Below are 16,045 nucleotides of genomic sequence, written 5' to 3' on the forward strand. Positions count from 1 at the left end.
TTAAAGTGTCTGTGCTGCTTTCAGACTCCCCCGTGCCCCTTGTTTGCTGACTATGTGGCCTGGGCAGAACATGAGAGAGAGCCCAGAGTGAGGCGTGGCCTAAATGCAGCACTGGAAGCAAGGATCTCCTGAATTTGAACCCCAGCTCGGACACTGATTTTGTATGTTTGGGGAAAATCATTTTGCTTGTCTGCCCCTGCTTCCTCTGTAAAATGGGAGCTAATGCTTCCCTTACAGATATGTTGTCAGGCTGTCTCGTAAGTGCTCTGGAAATCAGAAAAGGGCTACGTATTAGAAATTCTCTGTAATGTTAGGTAAGGAGGCCACAGAAGTGTAATAAAATATACCAGTGGATCCCATGTCACTCTTGCTAGGTTCTCGCTCCATGGATGCACAGTATCCTTAGTTTTATTGCAAAGCTCACTTCCAGCCTGATTTCTAAACTTAAAGGTAAAGGAAGATTTTAAAAAGGCAGGAACTTAATAATAACCGATTCCATTGTCTGTGCTGAGCACAAACCCATGGGGTGTTATCCATCTGACTATCTGACAGAGTCCACAAAGGAATTCATTACCAGGCATAATAAATCTTTCATCAGATGGGACTTTGTCAGCCTATCACCATCTTGCACAGAGCCCATAGGGTCCAGTTGGTATCTGAGAGAGAAATCTGACTAGATGGACAGAATTTTCACTCTGGCTTTTGTTGGTCATAGGCTGGGGTTTCAGCATGGGAACCAAGTACCACTTCCACAGCTGGAGGGTATTTGTAATCGTCTGTGCTCTGCCCTGTATCTCTTCACTGGTGGCGCTTAAATTCATGCCGGAAAGTCCACGTTTTTTGCTAGAGGTAAGATGACTCATCTGAAAACTGTACTCCAGTATCAATTAACAAAGGAGATCTGGTCCTCACGTGTTTCTGGCTGTCTCTTCACCGCCCTCTCCCCAGCCCCCTGGCCACACACCCAGTTTCATTTAAAACTTAGAGACTCTCTGTATTAAGGTGCTAATCACATACTTTCATCGTATCACCTTTTAAGGTTGACATCTGCATTGCACAACAAGCAAAATGCAGACACCTGGGATTCATAAACCCATCAAAGGGTTTGCGTACCTGATTAAAACACAAGCACGTACGCTTTGGGAATGTAAATAGTAGAGCTGGGCAGGAAGAGGAGTGAAGCGCAAGAAACAGGAGCATGATAAAATACATGGTGGGTTGGATCTCAGACCCAGCAGGGGAAGTGCAGTACTCACACAGCTGAAGGGACAGCATATAATTATTTATTGTTATCACCTTGCACTTATTGTACATAGCACCTTTTACCTGAGGCTCTCAAAACAGCTGACATACACGGATTAAACCTCAGACCCCACCATGATGTAGGTAAGCATTATTTATTCCCATTTTATAGATGGAACAACTGAGGCACATTGACTTGCCCAAGGTTATACAGCAAGTCACTAGCAGAGCTGGGAAGAGAACCATGTCTCCTGACACACCCTCTGCTTAGCCTGGAGGCAACACTTTGCCTAACTCCTGCCTCCCAAATAATAATTACAGAGTGGTTTCCTTCTTCTACCACAAAACTACTGCACAGTCAGCAAATATAAACCTTGATGGTTCAGCCTTCTGCCCTCTGCTTCTCCCCCCTCAACACATGACACGGCACGGCACGGCTCCGTTACACCTGGGCCTCCAGAGCTGGTTCCCTGTGTCATTTTTAAAACCACATGGCTGTAGACCACAGTATTTAATGGCTCACTTGAGATGTTCTTCCCTTGGTGTTTCCAGATAGGTAAACATGATGAAGCCTGGATGATTCTCAAGCAAGTTCATGATACCAACATGCGGGCTAAGGGGGAGCCGGAGAGGGTGTTCACGGTGAGTGTGGTTTCCTTCGGGAAAGCAGTTCGTTATACTGTGGTAAAGGGGTCACTGGCACGTGGGAGTCTTCATAGGCCAGGGGTTGGTTTGGAATCTGCTTTAGTAGGCTTCAGAGCTGCCTTATTCTCCCCCCTGTGGTTTCCAGCTTCTCTCACACTATGTGATCTCCAGCAGCCAGGAGGGAGAATGAGAGAAGATAAGGACTGCACATTTCAGGTCATACACCAGCCTTGTTTTGCGGTGATCAATCCCAGGAAAGTTGGTGGGAGTTGTATATGCATGGGAATAAAGCACAGTGGATAGCCCAGCAGCTTTCCAGTTATACTCAGACAGCTAATTGCTTTGTTCTAGGAGCAAAGTAAACGAGAGGGACACTACTCATGTGGGAAATCCGGATGACTCCTTTCTCCATTCCAGCTTCTAATCAAACTCTGATTAAGCTCCATGTACCTCCTAATGAGCTTCCTGAACCCCATCTGCCTGGTAGCCAACCTTTAATCTCTCTGAAGGAAAGGGAGGTGAATGATTACTACTCACTGGGCCAATGCTCAGGGTGAAAAATTTTTTAAATGGGCAGAGTCTAATTCAGTGAGCTTAGAGAAGGCATGTGGTGGGGTTAATTGTTAATCACAGTGAGTGCGTTGTAAACAGTGAGTGCACCAGCTAGGGAATGCTCCTTGAATTAGGTTGTTATGTATGAGAAGGCACATACCCTTAAAGGAAGGAGGGAGGGAAGAAAAATTTGGCTGCAGAATTCAGCTTTTTGGTGCAAAAAGCCTGATTAACTGGTAAGAGGAGTTATGGAGGAACAGTATCCATAATGAATGAGCCCATCAATAATACAAGAGATTAATTTACTGTACCTCCAAGTGTGCTAAGACTCCAGGGTCAGAAAATGGGCTTAATGAGCCTGAGCTATTTCCAGGGCACAAGCTATTTGACTGCTGTGAAAAGAGATAGATAAGAAAGAAAGAAAGAAAGAAAGAAAGTTATCTGCTCCTGTAAAACTGGGATGGTCAGATCAGTTATGCTGCAGATCTATATATAAGCTGTGGCCAACTGGATACTGCATGTTTCAGATGCTCTCCCCTCTGTGCATGCCCCTTATTAAGGAGCTGTCCCCACCTCTCACCTTTAATATACAGTGGCAGCCTCAGTCCACACCAGCTTCTCTCCAACTTGCACCAGGATAAACCGGGCACATTCATGTTATAATGTGAGACTGACCATCCTTGAGGATTTAGGGCCCTCTGAGCCAATGCTGCTCCTGGATTAAAACCATGTTTTGTCTGTCACTCCTGTGTCAAATCCACGTGTACCTTGCTCCTGCATCTGATGATCCTAAAGGCATCTGCTCCTGTTAGGACTCAGTCCGTCAATCTATACTGCACTCACGAACACTTATTATTCCAGCTAACGATGTCCTATTTGCTATGTGTCATAATGGTCTGAAATATTTTACTTCATATCTGGAGTTTGGCTGTTGAATCAAGACTTACTGAAACCTCTTGGCACAGACAGACAATGAGCTCTCCTTGCCTTGTACTTTCCACGTGAAGTTGTATTTTGCTAATTGGCCAGCAGGAGCCAGTCAGTCATGCACCAGCTGTTACTGGGACAATTCCCAGATCTGACATTTAAACAGTTCCAGTCAGGAGAACATAGACACTATCTTATCGAGTTGGGTGAATCATTCATACTGAATGAATTATTCAGTGAATTTCACCTCTTTTTCTGCATGTGAACAGACTGTGATTTTCTTGAATATGTTCTTTACTCAAAATTATTCACCAAATACTTTCTGTTACTGATTCCTAGGTTATAACCCATTCACGAGCACTTACTTACAAGTATTCAATATTCAAAATTCAGGCTATTTTGACTGGACAAATTAGTCATATGGTATGTTTCTATTCCCTGATTGGATGAATTTTCTGATGCAAACATACACATTTATGCACTCAGAATTGACTTTCCACAAATGTTCTTCCACTGGCACTTAAAATTTGCTGTTAGAGAATGCTTTCGCCAGTTGCATTTGAGAAAAGAGAACATGAAAGCAGTTGAAGCAAGTTTCTTTAAAACTGTATTAACTATTCACTGAAATTTTTTGGCAGTAATTGTCAGCTCTAATTACCGGGCGGATTCTTAAAGACATCAAGATTACATAGCATAAGTGTGTTAGCTTAACGTGTTGGGTGTTAGAATTACATTTTATTATCAATCTAATAAGTGAAGATTTGAGGTTGATGTGAAACATTTGAAATGTGTCACAGAGAGAGAGAGACTTTTAGCCCATGAGAAAAACTCAGTATCCAATGGCAACACATCAAGAAAAGATAGCAGGGGAAAATTCTTTGGCAAACATCAGAGAAGATTGCTGTGCAGGAGGCAGAGAAGGAATTGTGCAGAAAACAGAGAAATGGTTGAATCCATCTAGGGTCAATTGCTGAAACTTTGGTTTGTGCTTTTCAGGTCGCCCACATCAAAACTCCAAAGCAAATAGATGAGTTTATTGAAATTCAGAGCTCAACAGGGACATGGTACCAGCGCTGGTTGGTCAGATTCACGACCACGTTCAAACAGGTATGGAGCATGAGGACCATCCCACAAGAGCTTTCAATGTGTTGAGATTCTGATTCATATTCACAACATCCCTCGGGTTACTGTGTAGGATAAATGGGCCTGGGCTCTGGTAGCATTTGCTATACTCCCCTAACCCCGATCTTCACCCTGTCTCTTCTTAACCCAAGCCACCAACGAGTTCCTGAACTGATTAGCCATACACAGCATATCAGTTAAGCTAATATGGGTCAGATCAGAGCATACAAGTATCTGATTTCCCTTCTATTTGCACAAACAGAGAATACCATCCCCAGTGAATGAATTAAAATTCTATCTGCTGAATGTTGCTGCTTGCTAAGGCTGAGTCTCCAGCATTATAATATAAACATTTTGGCCAGCTGCGGATTTCACACCTGCCATTCTGCTGCCCACCACGACTGCCCAGAATTTAACAGCAGCTGTGGGGTTAAACCTAGATTCTTAGGCTCCAGAAGCACAAGCTCCTGCCACGTGAAGTAAAGAAGAATCTCCCTTAGCTGTTAGCAGTCTAGGTTCCATAAGACACAATTTAGTAGCTCCAGATCCATTTAGTGGAGGCAATGTTACATGTACACATTAGCCAGCTCATTACAGATATGCTTATACTGAAGGATACTGGAGCAAGGCTTCATGAACATTGTCCCTTCAGGTCCTCATATGTATCTCATGAATCTATCCCTGTGAACACAGTTTGGAACAAACACTGGATCAAAGCAGATCATCCATCTTCCCCAAATGAGCTCTCTTCACTGTTAATATTAAATTCATGATCTGGTCAGAAATGAATCTTTCAAGATCTCTGCTAGGATTTCTCTGTGACTGAAACCTTCCCGTGGATTTGTAGGTCTGGGACAACCTGTTGTATTGCTTGACAGCCCAGTACAGGATGAATACACTGATTCTGGCTGTGGTTTGGTTTTCAATGGCCTTTAGGTAAGTCACTCCTCTAACTTTCTCAAGAAACAGTAGCCGTCTGAGGGCTTAGTTGTTGCAGTCAGGGTCCATCTACTATGAAATGTGCTCTCAGCTTTTGTGGGATTAACTGTGCATATAAATAAATTGCTACAAAAATCAAATTTTGCCCCCTTGATCCTATTTTAAAGAGACAGAGCCCGTGAAAAACTAGGCCATGGTCTACTAAATATCTATGTTTTACTCAGTGATCTAACTGCCCATAACAGAGAGTTTAATATACCTTGAACAAACCAGGCCTTGGGGAAAGGTTGGTACTGCATGGCTCAGTAGTCTTATATGGAGTCTTTCACTTCTAGGTCCCTTGTCTGAATCCTGTCTGTATTAGTAGTGTCGAAAAGTAATTCTTACCAGCCAGCTGGCTGTTCATTGGTCTGTGTCAACTAAGAGGGTGGATTTCAGTCCACTTAAGAACAAATAAGTGTCCACACTGGGGACACCACCCCCTGATCTGGTGATAAAGATGAACAAATAGTTTATAACAAAAAATGGTTTGTCCTTTTCTGTTCATAGAACATCTATGAATGGATCATGGCTTTCCTGAATACAACCATGATTCAAAAGTATTAGAAAAAATGTTAAATGATTTTCCTAAGCTCGGTGGCATGTACTATGCTGTTTAATTGTGATTAGTCACATACAGCACATGGTGTAGTTTCTGATCCTTGTGCAGCTGAATGTAACTTATGGTCGGGTTTCTGGTGTTAATGCTCATGGGAAGTGAATTTACAATTCTCTTTTATGGAGAATTAGGGAATGTGTGGTTAATCTTTGCTTTCCACAAGGAGCCATCCTAATGCAACTTGATTGCACTTGTTCCAGAAGGTGAACGCAAAAGAACCACAGACACGAAAAAGTGAATTTGTTAACAAAATTGGAATTCAGTATATATAGAATATTTTTACTGTATTTACCCATCTCTTGTTGGCACCAATGGTGCCTTCTCCATTGGGAACCTCAACTGATAATTCAAGGGCTGAGAATTCCCTAGAGACTGAACTACCTGCTTGTCACTCCAAGGCAGGTTTTGCCATTGCCCATGACATTCCTGTGGTGTGGATAAATGGAAGACTTCGCTCTCCAGTCTGTCACTCTGACACTTTCCCCAAGCACTAAATTTACCTAAAAGCATTGACAGAGAACCAAAAATTAGAGCTGCTTACAAGTCAGATATTGTCCAAAATATGTGTAAACTTTATCCTGAACATGCCCCTTTCCTCTCCTTGCTGCAGTTACTATGGCCTTACTGTCTGGTTCCCTGACATGATCCGATATCTCCAGAATGAGGAGTATGAATCCCGACTGAAAATCTTCGAGCGGGAACGTATAGATCACTTCACCTTCAACTTCACAGTGGAAAACCAGATCCATAGGAATGGGGCATTTGTCAATGATAAGTAAGTGAATGTGACCTGATTTCCTTTATATCCGGGGGGTGAGGGCATATGGTTCAATAAAACTTGGCACATATCATTTCTAGAGAAAGAGCTGAAATTTTCAAGCATTTGAATGCTCCCCAGGCTTTACCTCATACTAGTAAGGGGTCGCAGTGGATTGGACATTCTAGATCAGGGATCGGTAACCTTTGGCATGTGACCCGTCAGGGAAAGCCGCTGGCGGGCTGGGCCGGTTTGTTTACCTGCAGCGTCTGCAGGTTCAGCCAATTGCAGCTCCCACTGGCCTCTGTTCGCCGTCCCCAGCCAATGGGGGCTGCGGGAAGCGGTGTGGGCCGAGGGATGTGCTGGCTGCTCTTCCCGCAGCCCCCATTGGCCTGGAGCGGTGAACTGCAGCCAGTGGGAGCCGCAATCGGCTGAACCTGCAGACACTGCAGGTAAACAAACCAGCCCGGCCTGCCAGGTGCTTTCCCTGATGGGCCACGGGCCAAAGGTTGCCAATCCCTGTTCTAGATCATTACCAGTCTGGGCATGTTGGTGATCACCAGTTCATGACTCTCTGAAGTTTTAGAATACAGCCAGTTTTTCAAACTAATTAGACAGGCAAATGCTGCAACTGCATGTGCAAATTGCGTAATTACCTGGGTAAGTTGCCAGTTAAGCATGTTTACTGTTTGTACACACAGGTACCTGATTTAAGCATGCAGTTACAATAACTGCATGCAGAAATTAGACATGCATGTCTCCTCAAAACTACATACCTTGGCCGTTGTTTGAAATCCTGAAATCTTGGCCATTAAGTTGCCATTCCATAGCAAGGCAGTCTAGCATTTAGTGGTACTGTATAAATAGGGCCCTCAGCATCAGGTGTGTCATACAGTCCCTTTCATGTCATGCTACCAACTTCCTAGGAAATCTAATTGCTCTTGTGGCTGGGGCCAGTCTAAATGAAGATGTAGGGTCAGGCAGAGAGGAATGATAGTCCAGTGGTTACGTTCTATCCTGTGACCTGTGAGACCCAAGTTAAATTCCCTGATCTGCCACAGACTTCCCGTATAACCTGGAGTGAGTCACTTAATCTCTCTTAGTCTCAGTTCCCTGTCTGTACAATGGGAGCAATAGCACTAGCAATAGCTCTTGGGATGATGTGAAGATAAATCAATTAAAAGGTTGTGAGGTGCCCTTGAGGGCCATAGAAGTAATTGCCATTCTTATAGTATTCGTGCCTGCGGTGCATGTGGTCTGATCCCTTGGAAACACTCCTGGGGAGAAACGGTGCCACATAGGGTATGGCAAGGGATGAGGAAGAGGTGGGCCCATGATCCTATCTCAATTCTCTACCATCAGGCTGGCAGCAACAAGGCAGTGTATAAGCACTTCTGGTCTGAAAACACACGCGTGTGGATTTGAAACTCATTTTCTATGAATCCTTATGCCTGTGACCGTGACATCTGTTTTCAGCATATATGTTTTGCCAGTTGAACTTAGTCAGCTGGATATTTGAGAAAGGTAAACCCCAAGCCCCTAGTAAAGCCATGGACACAGCCAATGCAACATTATGTAAATTAAGAGTGGAAAGGATATTTGTAGGAACCATCTTTTTGCATTATTCACCCAGCTAGGCATAACCCTCATTCTGTGGGAAACACCATGTGCAAACCTATGGAGCATCAAGCGCAGCTTTCTACAGATCATGTGGTCTTTCTACTCTGCTCTCTCTACACCCTAACCCATTTATCCGCATCTCCAGTCCTAAAGAAGTGTGTTTGAGGAATTCCTTTCCCAGAATTCGTCTTCTAACAGGCTCACATGTCCTTGTGATGGGACCTTCTTCATCTGGGACCAGTGCATGTGGAATCAGAGCAGGCATTGCTTTCCTGGGCCTCTTTGGATCCAGAGGTGGCTTTCTTCTCTTTCCTTAGGACACACTGACATCTAGTGGTCCTGGGCAAGAAAGATTTGTTTTCTTTTTAAATATACTTTCCACTTTTGCTTCCTGAAAGCCAACACTTCTGTGCTCCCTTAAAACCATTATTTACCATGGCCACCATTCCGCACAATCCCAGTCAATATGAGTTTTGCCATTGCCTTTGTATCTGACTCACAAACTTCTCCCACACCCACCCTTGCCAACTCAAAACAAAATATATTGGCCAGATCCTTAGTTAATGCTTTAAAGTCAACGGAGCTATGCTGATTTACACTAGCTGAGGATCTGACCCTATGTAACTGTCAAGACATGTATTCGTCATCACTGTGATCAGTTTGTATGTGGTATCTCTTTTCCCTACCCTGGGTCTAGTTTTTCTTTTTGGTCTTTCTGGTCTGAAAGCTCTTTGGGGCAGGGACTGTGTCTTCTTCTGCATCTGTACAGCATGGAGAATGTATTGGGCACTACCACAATATAAACAATGAAAATCATGGGGGGAGGGGCTGTGACGGGGCAGTGTGCCACACCCCTGTCTTTTCCACAGACTGCTCTGAGACCTTCTTGTTTGTAAATGCCACTGTATAGTTAATTTTCAGTGTTTTAATCCCTCCACCATACATAACAAGTCTCTACACCTTTACACGCTGTATCTCAACTTTCTAACTCCTTCTCCAAAGGGTGGGGAATTAAGGTGACTCTACTTCCGAGGACCTCCTTTGTTGGGCTCTTGTAGCTTTCTGGTTGGTTTGTTTCTCTCTCCCATTTTCTCTTCCTCCCCCAAACCCTCCTTCCTGTGCCCTTTTGTACAGCTTTCCCTGTTAATGCCTAATTGGCTCATTGATTCACTAGCTCCAATCTGGCCTGGTAATCAGGTACACCTCTGTCCAATTAGGCCTTTTCTAGGGGAACCTAATTAGTACAAACAGTGACCAGGGTGCTGACTCAAGTGCTAGCCCTCAGCACTCTGTTACAGGGACCATGTCCACATGTCTAAATGGAAATTCACCCCATCGCCTTCTAGGTGTTACAACATAAATTACTCACATACTTCCAAACAGACTTAGACTCTCTAAAATCTCAGCTGCACATGTGCTTCCTGGGAGGAATACATTATGGACCCAGAGTTACCATCCTACAATCACATTTTATTTTACTCCTAGTAGTTGAAAAATACATGGCATTCCCTATCGCTATTGTCTGTTTCCATTTGTCAAACATTGTTTTGGGTTACTTCCATATGTTTCTAATGGAACTTGACATCAGTGTGGCCTTTTTATGGCTGCTTCTTTGTTTATGCCCAATCATCCTGGGTGAGACCACTACTGCAACAGAATGCAAATTCTCCTCTTCCCTCCCCAGAATCCAACCTAACAGGAAGTGTGTTCAGTGGTTAAAGTGCAGGGCATCCAGCCAGGACTCCTCTCTCTGCAACTGAGTAACTACATGACCTTGGATAAATCACTTCATTCCCTTTTGCCTTCCAACTCCTCCAGCTACTCTCTATTTAAATTGGAGATAATGTTGACTGACACTGCTGTGATGCTGTTGTGAAGCTTTGTTAATGGATGTCTGTAACGTGTTTCAGATGAAAAATGCTACAGAAGGACCAGTTGATAGACTCAAAGACTTTAAGACCAGAAGGGACCATCATAATCATCTAGTCTGACCTCTTTCACATTGCAAGCCACAGAACCTCACCTACCCACTCCTGTAAAAGACCCCTAACCTCTGGCTGAGTTACTGAAGTCCTAAAATCATGATTTAAAGACTTCAAGTTACAGAGAATCCACCATTTACTCTAGTTTAAAGCTGCAAGTGATCCATGCCCAATGCTGCAGAAGAAGATGACCCCCCCGCCCCCGGCCATGATCTTTGCCAATCTGACCTGGGGGAATATTCCTTCCTGACCTCAGATATGACAACCAGTTAGACCTGAGCATGTGGACAAGACCCAACAGCCAGACACTTTGGAAAGAATTATCTGTAATAACTCAGAGCCCTCCCCATCTAGTGTCCCATCACCAGCCATTGGAGAGATTTGCCACTAGCAGTCACAGATCAGCTACCTGCCATTGTAGGCAGTCTCACCATACCAGCCCCTCCACAAACTTATCAAGCTCAGTCTTGAAGCCAGTTAGATTTTTTCCCCCCACTACTCCTTTTGGAAGTCTGTTCCAGAACTTCACTCCTCTGATGAAGGAATCAAAATGGTTATCGGTCTGGCCTATGGGAGCTTATGACAAAACCCTGGGCAGATCCAAGGCTGTTTGGTAGCACAAAGAATTCCTTTAGACTATAATACAATAGAGTGTCTTTTGGATCTGGCCATAGAAAGTAAATAGACTACACCCCAAATACCCCCCATCCCACAATCTTTTTTGTTTGTAAACTACTATGAGGGCACAGTTTTTTGTATCTGAACTCTCATAATGCAAAATTATAATATAGGATATGGCCCAAGGATATGTGTGTGTGAGAGAGAAAGAGAGAAAGAGAGAGAGAGAGGGGGGATATTATGGCAATTTCAATGATGTGTGCGTGTGCGTGTGCGCATGCGAGTACAGGTATTAAATGTTCTTCCCTTTCAGCCCTCCCTGCATGTTCTTTTGCCTTCCTGGTCCTGCTTTGCATCTGGACAGGCTGATGCTCTTCAGCGTTTGTGAAAGGAAATAAGCTTCATTTCCCTTCTGCTGTAACCTGGCAAGTTTCAGCCACAGTTAATATAGTTAGGTATTCCTTGGTAGCACTTGGGAGTAGCTTCAGAACTATTATCTCCCCACTAGGGAGCAGCCACACACTGGATGGCAGGATTGGGACAGTGTCTTGGTGAAGGGACTGGGAGCTTGATTGTGCAAAGGGCTGATTATTCAGCTGAGGTGCTGAATGTCCTCAGCTCCTCCTGACTTTAGCGAGCGTCAAGGGCACTTGGCACCTTGTAGGATTGAGCTCTGGGTGGGGATGTGACCAGACATTCATCTCTTTGGGGTGAAAGGAGCCGTCAGCCATGTGATTAACGGTTAGCCCAGTTCCTGTTTGGTTCTTTCCTAGTGCAGTAACTCACTCAGAAGCTGCTCAGACTGTGTTTCAGCACTACCTCTATCACATCCTGATATGACTTATGTCTCCATTTTCCCGTCAGCCCTTGGCTGTGAGTTAAAACACCACTGGACGCCATGCAACTGCTTTATAACTCCTTGAAAGATGAATGTTTAGAAATCAAACTGCCGGGAGAGGGCTCTTTACAGGCCTTGGAGAGTAAATGCCTCACAGACTTATTACTGAGCAAATGCAAATCAGCCTCAGTTTCGCTGTAACCTCTGAGACCTTCCTTAAGGAACATAGAGCTTGATTAGTCTTCATGTAATGTTTGAGCATTAATAATGTCTTTTTAAGGCATGTAGCATTAATTTAGTGGAGTAAAAACATCAAACTAGCAGATGCTCAATTAAACTAAAGTGCTGGATCTTTATTCAAAGCTTTTTATCTGGTGCCTGCCCGGGTCTCATTAGTTTGGATGATAACACTTGCACTTACACACACACACTCTTTTACATCTTCTAAGCACTCCCCACATATTAGCGAATAAATTTTCACAATGCCCCTTTGAGATACTGTAGGTAAGTAAGAATAGTGTCACCCATCTAAGAAGTGGGTAGCAGATGTCAGGGCTTGCAGGTTGGCTTCCCATGACAGGAGAAATCAGCGATGTGGAGCCTGAGTATATTCTTAGTTTAAATGGTTTTATTTAAACTACACACAGTAGTCCTTGAACAGAGGCAGTCGCAAACAACATGCAGGTGAATCCCTTCTTCCAAAAATTCAGCCCAGGACCAATGCCTCATTCCCAGGAAGCAATTCTGCTTGAAGAATTGACTCTAGTTGAGAAATTAAGGCAAGGAGAAAACTTGATTGCTGTTTGCAACAGCCCCGCAGAAAGAAACTACATCACAACACTAATAACAATGCTGCATTTCTTCCAGAAATGAATAGTGCTTGCACGATAAGGAAAAGAACTTTGGAAACAACGTGTAACAGTGCCATCTGGTGATTCCCTCCATCATGTTGTACAGATGGGGAAAATAAGGCACAGAGATGTTATCCAAGGCCACAGAGAGAAACAGTGGCAGATATGGGACTGGAGATTAGGTGTTTGTGCCTCCGAGACCTCATCCTTAGCCCAATAGATCCAATGGCCTCTGATAAAGGATATTTTTATTTACCCTTGGCAAGGGGACAGGAGGAAGAACGGGGACAAGAGGCTCTGCCCAGGGACAGAGAGAGTGCTATGCATTGCTGCTGAGTGATACCTTCTCCAGCTGATCCAGCAGCAGTATGGACAGGAGCTGTATCCAGTCCTCCTTGGCTGAAAGGGTGGATTGGTTTGATGTGAGGACTCTGAGGAGTGAAGCAGGTGCAGGGAATCCTAGATGACATTTGTCTACTAAAACAACCCCTTTCTTGCATTCACAGAACACTTTTACTCAGGAACAATCCCATAAACCACCATTGTCACTCTGTGTGACCACAGCATTTGCACGTTAGGAAGTTATTGGAAGGGTCACTGAGTGCTTTGTGCTTACTCACTGTTACTTGGGGTGGGGCTTCTTTTCTTGCCCTGCAGATTTACTAAGATGAAATTCAAATATGTGACATTTGAGGAGGTGCTGTTTGAGGAATGCTATTTTGAAGATGTGACAGCCATCGAGACCTTCTTCAAAAACTGCACCATTATATCCACTGTCTTCTATAACACTGGTAAGGGGATTCCTGGCTTGGTCTAGTCTGTGGAACAATGAGCATGTCTGATTTGTGGTGAATGGTTTGTAGTGGTGCTATAGAAGTGTGTGTGTTGGGCTGTGACAGTGATCAGGGAATAAGAAGGGGGAAGTCAAACAAGAGACCAATTGTGGTGTTAGCTCTGTGACTATGGTGAACTTCTGTAGAACCAGGTGTATATACTACACTTGCCTTAAAATGTAAGGTGAACTAGGATTTTCCCATTTTTCAAGACCCGAGCTTATCATTCCATGCACATATGTGTCTGAGTCATAAAATTTACATTGAGATCAGGATTTTGCCAGAGGTTAAGACTGCTTCCATCTGTAGCTTCCATCTCATCTTTAGTTTCAGGTAGCACTTGATGAGGGCTTAGAGCAGATCAGACAGCTGTATTCTCAGCCTTCCTTGATTGCACTGCTTATGGTGTCATTGACTGTTGAATGACACCATGAGCAGAAACCGAGAAAAAATGAATTCAGACCTTGGCAAGTTAAAGTAATAGGGGAACTGATTAAACAATTTTGGCTGAAGATAGTCATTTTTCAGCCCATATCTAGCTTCTGATTTGGGATCTCAAGCAGCTTAACTAATTTAATTGATTCACTTATTAATTTAAAAAGAGCTTTTCACTTCCCCTTTAACTGAAAACAAACCACTGGACGATGAAAATTGCAGATGATAGCACCAGCTCCTGGGTTATTGCTCATCATTGGTTGAAATGCCAAGCAATTAGGGCCAAATTATGTCTGCTCCAGCATGGGTGCATTAAAAGGGTGCTCCTCTTCCCTCTAGTGCAAAGGGCAGGCATAATGCTGTAGCCAGCACTCCCCACGCACTGAAGGGTAGGGAGATGATAGACCTGCTGACAGCACTGAAGAACCCAGAGGAAGCTTTATGAGGCAGTTTGGGTATATGTGCACAACCCTGTTCCCTGCATATCAGCTAATGCAAAGAGGTGCACAGGCTTATATCTGTTCTACATGTGTTGCATACAGTGGCCTTTCACATATTATGCCTGCTTCTGGCTACTCAGGCATAATGCCTCCAGCTACCTCCACTCAGGCAGGGAACACCTGTCCACTCCGATGTGCCTGCATCTAAACTGAGCTCTGAGAATGTACCTTTATTCCCAGCTGCTGTTGCTGCTACGTTGAGGGTCCAATCTTTGTCTCTTGCCTTCTCAGATCTTTATGAACACAAATTCATTGAGTGCAGGTTTATAAACTGCACCTTCCTGGACCAGAAGGAGGGATGTCACCTGGACTTCGAGCAGGAAAACGACTTCCTAATTTATCTCGTCAGTTTCCTGGGTAGTTTGTCCGTGTTGCCTGGCAACATCATCTCAGCACTGCTCATGGACAAAATAGGAAGGATAAAGATGATTGGTGAGTGAAGATGATGGTCAACTGACATGTCAACAGCTGGGTGCGTGGATGACCCTAGGCATGATAAAGGCATACTGTGAATACAAAGGTGTCTGTTTCTGTGTGCACAAATGAAAAATGGTCCGGCTAAGTGGGCAATGAGTCACTCCAATACCAAATAAAGCAGAGGAGACAATGGTTCAGTGGGTAGGGCACTAGATGAGCACTTAGGGTACTTTCATAGATTCCAAGGCCAGAAGGGACCATTGTGATCATCTAGTCGGACCTCCTATGTTACACAGGCCATAGAAATGTATCGCTCTGCAACTGACCCACTGTAATAACTTGCACAAGTCACTCCCCCTCTCTGTGCATCTCCACTCCCACCCTTTTTGTATTCTGTTTATTTAGACTGGCAGCTCTTCATGGCAAGGGTTGTCTCTCACTCTGGGTTTGTCCAGTACCTAGCATATGGGGCCCTGGTCTTAGTTGGGATCTCTAGGCACGGTTGTGTTGATAGTGATGCTAATGCTGATGCAGATGCCTGTATCATCCTTTGTGGTAGAGGCGAGACAAAGCTTATTTGTAATTGATATAGAAAGAGATTCTTTACTATGGCTGTTGGACACAGAGAGGACCCTATAATTCTCTCTCAGGGCCTCAAGCTCCCAAACTGAATAAACTCAGACTGTACCTAAATCCTGGATTGGATCAAGCATCCATGGACTGGATTACTGATTATGCTACATACTGATAAAGGTGTCACCTTCTTGTCTTGCGGGACTAAATCCTCATTTTATGTGACTGTGATGCATACACAGGGATTTTCTGATGTTGTTTCACAAAGTGGCCAGGTAATGTCATCTAGTGCCAATATAGCTTAATCACATGGTGGGATGGCAGCACCAAGCTGTATCAACATCAAAGTAAATTGAGAGCTCTTGTAATGGACATAGGGCACACCCAACCAAACCAAAAGTGTCCTGTGAAAAAATTGGGATAGCTGGCAAATGTTAGAGCTAAATAAAAATCAGAATTTCCTTACTGCAGGAAATTCTGATTGTTCAGCATTTCTTTTCATCCCAAATTGGGACAAAAGAATGAAAAGTTCTGAC

The 16,045-nt window shown here is 43.9% G+C and overlaps 1 protein-coding gene across 5 annotated transcripts in view; it reads left to right on the top strand.

The window, feature by feature from the left end:
• Nucleotides 1–16,045, top strand: part of SV2B (synaptic vesicle glycoprotein 2B) — a 111,589-nt gene that overhangs the window by 89,781 nt on the left and 5,763 nt on the right. For all 5 annotated transcript variants that reach the window (XM_074966500.1, XM_074966502.1, XM_074966498.1 and 2 more), the window contains exons 5-11: nt 716–849; nt 1,795–1,884; nt 4,363–4,473; nt 5,336–5,424; nt 6,696–6,860; nt 13,409–13,542; nt 14,751–14,951. In XM_074966500.1, coding sequence (XP_074822601.1) covers nt 716–849; nt 1,795–1,884; nt 4,363–4,473; nt 5,336–5,424; nt 6,696–6,860; nt 13,409–13,542; nt 14,751–14,951 — 924 coding nt within the window. The remainder of the gene's footprint in view (nt 1–715; nt 850–1,794; nt 1,885–4,362; nt 4,474–5,335; nt 5,425–6,695; nt 6,861–13,408; nt 13,543–14,750; nt 14,952–16,045) is intronic.

Source organism: Natator depressus, chromosome 10 (genome assembly GCF_965152275.1).
Source record: "Natator depressus isolate rNatDep1 chromosome 10, rNatDep2.hap1, whole genome shotgun sequence".
Classification (NCBI taxonomy): domain Eukaryota; kingdom Metazoa; phylum Chordata; order Testudines; family Cheloniidae; genus Natator; species Natator depressus.